This window comes from Fringilla coelebs (genome assembly GCF_963513975.1).
Source record: "Fringilla coelebs genome assembly, chromosome: 8".
NCBI classification, from domain to species: Eukaryota; Metazoa; Chordata; class Aves; order Passeriformes; family Fringillidae; genus Fringilla; species Fringilla coelebs.
The window spans coordinates 33,763,872-33,773,905 of record NC_140066.1 but is presented as its reverse complement, the minus strand read 5'-3'; the positions used below and the strand labels follow the sequence as shown (position 1 = coordinate 33,773,905).

The following is a 10,034-nucleotide window of genomic DNA, read 5'->3' as shown; positions in this document are numbered from 1 at the left end:
GGCCATTTAATTACAACCACGAGCAGCGACACCTTGCACAGACCGGGCGGCCCCACGCCCCATCCAACCCGGCCTTGGACACTGCCAGACGGGATTTTAGGCGCCCGCAGGCATTAGGAGACATTAGAAATCACGCCGGGTTCCGGAGCGGGCCGGGTTTAAATGCTTTAAAACACGACAAACCGCTGGCGTTCCTGCGCGCCCCTCACGGCCGGATCACCGAGCCCGGCTCCTCCCGCCCGGGAGCGGCCGCGGCCGCTCCGCCCGCAGCGCTCGCTGGTTCCGGGGCGGGCCGGGCATGGCGCTGGCCGGGGACGAGCCCTTCAGCCCCTCGGTGCTGGGCACCAGGGAGCAGTGAGTGCCGGGGCACGGGCGGGCACCGCGGGTGCCCCGCCGGGGCGGGCACGGGCGGGACGGGGCTCGGAGCCATCCGCGCTGGGGAAGGCGGCCCTGCCCACGGCGCGGGGAGGGGAAATGGAAGGTCTTTAAGGTGCCCCTCTCGACACAAACCGCTCTCTGGTTTATGCGTTATTTGTTTAGAGGATCTGTGATTCTGTAGAGTGGCACTGCTATACAGAGGATAGAGCGGTCTCAGCGTTTCATAGAATTATGGAATGGTTTGGGTTGGATGGGACCTTAAATCCCATCCAGTGCCACCCCAGCCATGGTCAGGGACACCTTCCACTGTCCCAGGCTGCTCCAAGCTCCAGCCAGCCTGGCCTTGGGCACTGCCAGGGATGCAGGGGCAGCCACAGCTGCTCTGGGCACCCTGTGCCAGGGCCTGCCCACCCTGCCAGGGAGCAATTCCTTCCCAAATATCCCATCTACATCTACCCACTTTCAGCTTAAAGCCATTCTCTGTCCCTGTCCTTCCATCCCTTGTCCCCAGTCCCTCTCCAGCTCTCCTGGAGATCGTTTAAGTCCTGGAAGGGTCTCTGAGGTCTCCCCAGAGCCTTTTCTCAAGGTGAATCCACCCACCCCTCTCCCAGCCTGGCTCCAGCCTTTGGAGCATCTCCAGTCACTCCCTGGACTCCCACATGTTCATGCTCTTCTTATGCTAAGGACCAATGCCTCACCACCCTCACAGTCAATTTCTTCCAAATACCTAACCTAAATCTATCTTTCAATTTTTCTTTCCATCCCCTTTAATCTAAATATTTCCCAGTATTAATTATGATATCCTCTCCTTTCTTCCCTCCCAACTCCAGCTGGGATGCTGCCTACAAAAGAGAACTGCAAACTTTTCAAGACATTGGAGATACCGGGGAAATCTGGTAAACAAAGTAACTTGTGCAGAGTGTTTCTGTTGTTTCTTTACCGTAAAAGACATTGCAAAACCACAGACAGCAATTCAACGAGTTGGTGACAAAATGATGGGGAGTTTTACCATTGAAACCAGCAGTTCCTCTCTGGCCCAATTTCACAGTGAAGATTGCTCAGCTGCACTTGGACAAGTGTCATTACACAGAAATTGAGCTGGTAATTGAGCTGGATGTTACTGGCAAATGTGCTCTTTATCCCTGAGCTCAGGTTTAACTACACAAGTTGCCCTTGCTGCTTCCTTTTTTAATATATGGATGTTTTCACCTGCCAGAGTTGGTGTTTCAGTGAATTTTAAGTCTGCAGGATTAATTTTCATCTGAACAAAGCAAACATGAAATAAGAGCTCTGGCAGCTTTTATTGAGTAACAGTGAAAAGGGCTTTGCAAAACGTGGAGAGAATGAGGGATGAAATAAACTTGCTGTACCTTTTGCACATTTTTTTCTGGTTTAATTACCTGAGCCCTTGTTTTTTCCAGGTTTGGAGAAGAAAGCATGGTGCGCATAATCAGGTGGCTGGAAAAGCACAAGGTCCCCCTTGACAGCTCTGTGCTTGACATTGGGACTGGGAATGGTGTTTTACTGGTTGAATTGGTTGGTATTTTGTAAAGTTTGTGTATTTTTTATCCAGAATCAGAGCAGTTTAAATACAGTTCTCACAAGTGGCAGTGGTAGTCATGTAACCTGTGTGAAGCACCAAAAATGTCAATACTTAAGGCTTCAAAATTTGAAGTATTTCTCTAAATCAATCAGCCTGAGCATCCCTTGTTTTAACTTTACCTTCCTGTTTCCCCACATTTAAAACTGCATTTCTTCCCACTGTTGTTTAAACTCCCCCAGATAAGAAAATTAGGTTGATTAATTCACAAAGTACCCTCATGTACAAAACCAGACTCTTTCTCTGCACTCAGTTCTGATAATAACACTCATTATTGATGTAAAAAAGTAGGTAAACCCAAGGGATTTTATGTAAATAACTTAAAAATTTGTTAACACTTCTTTTAAAGAGGTGTCCATTTCTGTCAGGGTGGGAAATCTGATCAGATGTGTTCTGATGTTTTTGTTGTGCGCAAGATGTTAATGAATTCCAGTATTTTTTTCCTGGTTTTGATTGGGGTTTTTTTTTGGTGTAATACTGCAGGGGAGTTGGTAAAAAAAGGGGCTGTCACATTGTCACAGCTTCTGTTGTTTTGTATTCCTCTTTGGCTCCATTAGTTCCTGTAGGAATTGGAAGGACTGAAAGTCAAAGTTTGAAGGGAAATTTTTATTTAACATGGACTTAGATTTTAGAAGATTTTAAAGCCTTTATGGAGACTGGCTGCCACACCACAGCACAGGAGAATTTATGTCACCAAAAGCAGAAATTGCTCATCTCACTAAGAGATATTAGCCTGATAATGATGATTGTTGAGAGCAGTGATAGCTTTATCATGGTTGAAGTACCCAACAGAAAAATCTTATTTGTAAGACTTCCATTTTATACTGACTCCACTTGCAAATGGGAACTGATTTTTCATACTATAATGGGAAAATGACAGCCTGATAGCTTTTAAAAACTATCAGCTCCTGTGAGAGCACCCTTCTCCCTTACATTAAGCACCTCACAGTACTGTGGTTTCTTTCATAGGAAATTGTCAGTCCAGTTCTCTCTTGAAAAGTAGCTTCAAAAATTACCTTGTTTATTTTTGCTGAGTAACTCAGCATCTCACTTGCTTAGTTGATGTACAAGGAATTTTTTATGTGTTAGCTGCAAAGCTTGGAAATCAAGTTGGAATTCTTTTGGCAGCTACCATAGGACTATTCTGCCATTGGAGTTGGACTCCATCGTGGGATAGAAATGGCAATACTGGAAAAAACTCAGTCATAGAGGACATCAGTAGCAGCTCTCTGCAAGGGAGCTACTTGAGGGTACATAAGTATCACATAAGTGGCACCCCTTGCTGTTTTCATTATCCCTGTGAACTTCAGGGATCTGGAAGCTGGGATTCATGACATAATTCTTTTGCTTTCCAAAAATTCCAGCTCTTCTGAGGAAACCTTGCTGCCACAGAAAACTCTGGCCTCCTCTTATTTTTTATAAGTAATGTGGGAGCCACCACTATTGAAGATTGAATAATCTCTGGAGTGGAGAGTGTTCACCAAGTGGGGGTGTCAGCCCTAAACACGGGGCAGAGCTGATAATGTTCCAAACTCCTTCTGCTCTTCAATCTTCTGTTGCAAGCAGCAGCAGCAGCAGAGTGCTGTAAAATCACCTCCAGGGCAGCAGGCCAGCTGCAGGGTGCAGCGTGGTCACGTTTGGCACAAGTGAGGGATCCCTTCCTGTCACAGTCAGGCCCTACAGGTTCTGCAGCATTTAATGTTGTTTATCTCTAAACCTTCCTTCTCTGCCCCCGAGACTAGAGGAGTGAATGGGAACTCCCTGAAGTGACTCAAGCCTTTCCTTTGCAAACAGAGGAGCTGTTGTGGGAACCACTCCTCCACCCCCAAACCTTCAGCACAGGCATCTGAGGAAGCCTGCTTTGCTCCGGGGAGGAACGTGGGCAGGAGCCTGAGCAATAAATGTTCTCCATCCCATGCAAACAACAGTGGCTTTGTGTTCAGCTGCAATTAGCCCTCAGTTCAGAACAGCTGGTTAGCACCGAGCTCAGGCCTGAGGGGCTGCTGCAAGGAGGAAGGACAGTTGTGGAAACTCCTCATCGTTTTCCTGGCAATTGGGGTGTCAGCCTCTGGAACAAGCAGACAGGCAGCTGGTTGCTTAACAGCACTCCGTGTGTTTTTCCAAACCCCAGCCTCCTCCCTGTCTCTGCTGTGACAGCCTGCAGCTGGCCAGAGCATCAGAGCTCTTCCTTCAGGTTTGGATCTTGCCAGACACGTGGGATAACCTGAGTTTATACCTTCTACCCCGAGCTGGTCCCTTCAGCCTCTACCTCGGAGCAAGGATGTGTGTCCCTGCTCCCCTCCCACGTGCCCAGCTCCAGCTGATGCCAGGAGCCCACCTGCTTTGCCAAAGGGCTGCTGGGATCTCACTGAGTTCCCTAAATTGAGTTATCCTTATCTCCAACAAACTTAGATTAACAAAGTCTCTGTGTGCTATTATATGTGGTGCATAACCTGCCTGAAAATTGCTGATACAGACACCTGGCAGCATGCAAATAGTTGTATTCAAATAGACATTAGCATGAATAATTAGAAAAATGTATGATTTTGCAGTGGATTTTTGCCCTAGTGCAATGTATTACATCTTTTGGCTCTTAAAATTTGGGTTATAAACTAAATAATTGCTCAATCTCCCATGGTACATGTCAGAAAGGTTTTTTTCCTTTATTTTGCAGCATCTGTCACATGTCATCACTGAAAATTCCTGGTTTCTAAGTTACTTTTGGTGCAGATAAGAGAGCCTGTTCCCCTCCAGGGTGTTACTTTTCCCAGTTGTGCTCAGTTTTCCACTTGACATAAACCAGCTTTCAGTCACCAGTCATTTTGGTGAGGTTTTTTTGGGCAGAATGAAGTTATTTCAGCTCATTCAGCTGTTGAGCTCTTGTAATGGTAACAGGTATAAAAATGACTGAAAGGTGAGTTGCGTTTTTTTCCTGTTATTAAGAGGAGGAGAGGTGAGATGGATTATAGGTAGGGAATGTACTAGCTGGATAAAAACAATTGCTAGCACACTGATTAAGATTCTCTCCTTCTGTCTAGGCAAAGTCTGGCTACATGAATCTCACAGGGATTGATTATTCACCTTCTGCAATACAGCTTTCAGAAAAAGTAAGAGAGAAAGAAGGGATGTCTAACATTAAATTAAAGGTAAGTCTTGAGAGAAAGGTAATTGAGGAAATAGAAAGCAATTGAGCCCAAGATTAAATGAGCTAATTGATATTCAGATGTACTCAGTGTACTAAATGAACGATGTCTTTTGAGATTCATTTGTGAGAGAACTCTACCCAAATAAATCTGTTTATGGGAAGGTTTTTGGTCTTTATTTGTTTTTTGTTTGTAATAGTCATTAAGGCTAACAAGAGTTTCCCTGCTCAGAGCAGGGTAGTGCTTTACCAAGTGGCAAGTTCTGAATTTTAGCTGCTACATTCTGAATTTCAGACTTGAGGTAGAAGAAGAAATCCTTATGTGATAGAATGCCTACCATTAGCTGAACAGCAGGAAGGTTGAGAGGCCTCGCTGGAGCAAGGGTGGGAGCAGATGCCCTCCAAAGGCCTCTTCCAGCCTTAACCATGCTGGGACTCTGTGGCTGCCTGTCATTCTGAGCTCTCTGCTGTGCTGTTCTACCCTCCTGCTCCCTACCTGCGTGATGTCTCTGTGCCTGTGTGTCAGCTGTAAAATCTCTTTGTGGCAGGCTCTGTCTGTTCTGCTGCATTTGTGCAGTGCCTGGCACATGGCAGGGATCAAAGTACAAATAGTGATTTAAAGAATGAGCTTCAAGTGTGTTAGTTTGAGTTTTAGATTACAGCAAATAGATCATCTCACAATGTATATGGAGAAGAAAGAAGCTGCCATGGCACTGTGAGTTACGCTCCATGAGCGCACCCATTGTCGGGATTGAAGCTTTGTATCCTAAAGTCTTGCTTTGCGTTAAAGATTCAGGAGTAGAAGATTGTTCTCACAGCTGCAGACTTCTGGTTTAGGTAGAAGACTTCCTGGCACCCTCAGCTGAGCTGTCAGGCTTTGACATTTGCATTGACAAGGGGACTTTTGATGCCATCAGCCTCGACCCCAGCGACGCGGCGGGGAAGCGGAAGCTGTACGTGGCATCCCTGGGCAGGGTGCTGAAACCAGAGGGCTTCTTCCTCATCACCTCTTGCAACTGGACCAAGGAGGAGCTGCTGAACGAGTTCAGAGAAGGTAGGCAGCTGAGCAGAGCCCTCTGCCAACGTGGGGTTGCTGAAGGAAGGGATGAGGGAATTTTAATGTGCGTGTTAGCATATTGACTTTCCCAGATCAGGATTAGAGGAGGTGGAGCGATTAGTAAATGCTCCAGCCTGTCTTCCCTGTGTTTTCCTCGGGAATTACTACTCCTGTGTTTGCCAGTGCCAAGGGAGGACAGGCTTTCTGAAGCTTTGGAGGTTGGGAATTTCAGTCTAATTACCCTGGGAAAGTATGTGTGGCTGGCTGATACTTTTTGGGTTTTTGATTACCAGACCCCGTTCACTCTTTGATTGCTCAGAAATTGGGGTAACATTGTTACCCATGGCTAGGGGAACTGCAAGTCTGTGACCTTTTCTATCACTTTTGATCACTTTTGAAAAAACTTAGGGGTTTTTTTTACATGCCAGTCAGCTCCTGAATCTCATGCCTGAGGCTTGAAACTCAGTGTGGATCTGAAACAACCATCCCTTCTGGGGAACCGAAATTACTGGCAAGTTCTCATCTTTTCTGCCATTAATTTGTGCAAGTCAGCCAGCTAGGATTTTTATTATCCATGGAAGAGTTTCAGCTGTATGAAGCAGTGGTGCAGTGTAACAATACAGTCCTATAAACTCACAGATTAACTGACTTGCAAGTTTTCCAGACGAATAAAGAATGGTTTGCAAAGGGTTATCCAAGAGGCGAATAAAACAACTTCCTTCTAATAAAAGCATTTCAATTTCTGTCTGGCAGGATTTGAAATTCTGGAGGAGCTGCCAACACCCAAGTTTTGCTTTGGAGGAAGAATTGGAAACAGTGTAACAGCATTGGTTTTCCAAAGGGAAAAAGTGAGGCCATCCATCTTGGACAAATTAGATTAGATGAGAAAAGTCTGAACTTTAAACCTGACAGAAAACCTCAGACACGTGTGTAAATAAATGCTTTTGGAGTGCACAGTAAAATACTATGTATGGAGCTCTAAGGGACCATAAAACATTGCTCTAGAAACATTTCAGCTTTGCATAATTTGCCCATAAATTGTGTCCTTGCTACAACCTCACTTGTTTCAGGGAAGCTGCAAGTTTGCAAGAGAGAGGAAAATCAGATGTGCTAAATACAGAGACCAATATAACCGAATGGTATTTGTGTTTGAAACATAAAGATTATCTAATATTTAATTTCTGTGCTGGTAAGCAGTGTCCTATAGAGATAAAGGTATTCTACAAAGCAAAAATCTCATTTCTCTGTTGTGCAGTGGAATAGGGAACAAGCTTTTGCAATGTAAGTGCTGGATCTTTAATGAACATGAGGGTGGCTGTTAGGGAGGGAAATGAATACAAAATCCACAGCACTTTCAAAAAAGGACCAGTTGGTACTTTAAATTCAGATTTTCTGAGGTTCTCAGACGTAGCATAATTGTGTCTCCTCTGAAGTAGCTCAGCTCTTTTGCTACAGAGGGAGTTTTTTCCGTCTTCCTTTCCTGAGTGTGTTCATGCCTGGTCAGTTCCTTTCCCTGATCTCATGAATACATAAAGGTGTGATGTTGCAGCCTCTGGTGTGTGACATATGCCTCCTTCATTATTAACCTGCTATATGGGAATATCTTTAGAGCCACAATGACAAGAAGTTTTCCAGTGAATTTCTCAGGGTGGATTTTAACTGCACAAATCCAAAAGAATTCAAAGCCTAACTATCCATTCCTTGTTCTTTTTTTTTTTTTAATATGTATTTTTTAAACTTCTGTGTGCAATCCTTTTGCTCAATTTCGTTGCCTTCAGTTCTTCTGTTTTGTAATCTCAGAATATTGCTGTTGCTTGAAAGGCAGGAAAATGAGATTTCTTCATGCCTCAACAAACACATTTGCAGGTGACAATAAACTTGTTCTTTCAAACATCAAGGAGGCCCTCTTAGGCAATCAGGTTTTGTTTCACAGGCAAGGTCATGTTTGCTTATCAGGGAATTGCTTCTCCTACTTTCCATGCTTCTCCTCATTCCCAGGGCTCAGGAGATCTTTAAGGGTCAATAAATACTTCCAGTCCTTTCCCAGGACAGGAATCAAGGCATTCTTTTGCACAGTGGTGAGTCTTCCCTCTGTGATCCATCTGTTGATGTTTTCAAGACAGGAATCTCATTGCTGCATCTTTTTTTACAAAATGAAATATATCCAATTGGGAGAATGGTTTATCAGCAGTGCTGAAAAAATTCAGTCCCAGAATGATTCTTTGTATATTTGGTCAGACTTGGGTTCTAACCTGAGTGCCAAAAGCAAGGGCTTGTTACCATTTGGGTAACTGTTGTAGTCCTGTGTTCTGCCCCTGCCTAGCAGCCAGCTGGAATGCTAGGAAATGTAACTGGGAATGCAAACAGAGAATTTTTTTTTTTTTAGCATAGTAGCACAAAGGATTCAAAGTACACTACTGATAACAGCCTCAGTAAAAAGCCTGTGACATTTTTGGCATCAGGTAGAGTTAATACAAGGAAATTTTAATTTTCAAGGACTCTGGCAGGATGTGTTTTGGGCATCTGTTTTATTCCCATCTGTAATTTTTGCTAATGAAGGCATGATGTGTATTTAATCATGGGATGAAAATAAAATCAGGACTGTCATGGATTTTCTTTTAATCAATTAGTTGGAATTTAACCATAGATTCCCACTCTACAAGATTTGGAAGGGTCAGGGCAAGGATTGTTTTCTCCTCTTCACAGAACTGATTATTATTAGTTTCTGTTCTCTGGGTAGTATTTTATATAAGTTGTAAAGCTAAGAAATAAGCTTCTTAAAATTGCCTGAAAATAAGGATTTCTGCATCTGATCTGTAGTTTGCATATTCCTTCAGTCCCAAGCACTTCCAGGTATCACTGGAGAGCAGAAAAATGCTGGTAAAACATGTTTTAGGGGCTTTATTTTAAGGCAACTGTAACCAAAGGCTTACTATTTAAAATCTGCTCTGTTGGAAACCTGGCATTTTCTGGATAATGGAGTCTAGGAAGCTGCTCAAATAGCAGTGGGGTATTTTTGGCTACAAGGATTTGGAAATGACTTGTCCAAGACTGTCCTTGATTTGGGGCAGTTCATGTTGGTGTGATCTCTAAGTGTTGATGCATTTCAGTTAAAAAAAAACTTGGAAAAAGAGGCAGAGGAATAAGCAGTGATTTAGGAGGAGCAAGTCTTTGCTGGAAGCTGGGGGAGTGCTCCATGATGGTTCCTGAAGGCTGGAATCTTCATGAGTGCCCAGCTGTGTGACTCTTGGTTTCAGCTACAGCCCCAGACTAAATGCAGGAGAATAAATGCAGCATTTGAAACACGTTTCACTCCTATTGTTTTGCTATCTGAAAACTCTGTCTGTGATTTTACTGTCAAATATGAGGTTTGTGGGTAGTAAAATGAGCATCTTCCATGGATCCCAGAGGTGGCTGAGCCCACAGGCTGTTCCTGCAGGACTGAGTTTAGGCTGGATGATGCTGCAGAGCTGGCAAACCTTCCTGGAGTGGTTTTGCATAGAACGTGGGCAGAACAGAAAGGGTTTGTGTTCCCTGGTTCATTGACAGCATGCTGAAGGATGAAATTCTCTCAGGACTGACCTTTTATTCCTGGCAGTCTGAGGATGGCTTTTACTGCCTAAGCCCAAACAAAGCAGCTCCACCAACATCTGTTCTTGGTGCAGCTCAAACCTGGCTCCTGATGCCTCCTGTTGCCAAGAAAACTGTGTTAAGAGATTCTCTTTTGAGGCATTTACTGGGAGAGGCCATTGAATTCATTGCAGGGTTTGTGCTACTGAAGGAGCTTGGAGCATTTCACACTGGAATTTTATGGGGCTTATCCCAGAACTGAACTGTCAGGATGAAATATGAGAGAG

At 44.2% G+C, this 10,034-nt stretch overlaps 1 protein-coding gene across 1 annotated transcript; it reads left to right on the top strand.

Annotated features, from left to right (window-relative positions):
* Nucleotides 1-290: 290 nt before the first annotated feature.
* On the top strand, nt 291-7,360 carry EEF1AKMT2 (EEF1A lysine methyltransferase 2). The gene is made up of 6 exons (XM_084210581.1): nt 291-354; nt 1,209-1,274; nt 1,800-1,914; nt 5,017-5,124; nt 5,958-6,174; nt 6,931-7,360. The coding sequence occupies exons 1-6, from the start codon at nt 299-301 to the stop codon at nt 7,056-7,058; spliced, it is 690 nt and encodes a 229-aa protein (XP_084066707.1). The 5' UTR covers nt 291-298; the 3' UTR covers nt 7,059-7,360.
* The last annotated feature ends 2,674 nt before the right edge of the window (nt 7,361-10,034 follow it).

Excerpts from the sequence above, each read along its gene's own strand:
- EEF1AKMT2 (XM_084210581.1), top strand. The coding sequence starts at position 299 with ATGGCGCTGGCCGGGGACGAGCCCTTCAGCCCCTCGGTGCTGGGCACC. Across the intron at positions 355-1,208 it reads GTGCTGGGCACCAGGGAGCA|CTGGGATGCTGCCTACAAAA; the intron begins GTGAGTGCCGGG and ends TCCCAACTCCAG. Across the intron at positions 6,175-6,930 it reads GCTGAACGAGTTCAGAGAAG|GATTTGAAATTCTGGAGGAG; the intron begins GTAGGCAGCTGA and ends TCTGTCTGGCAG.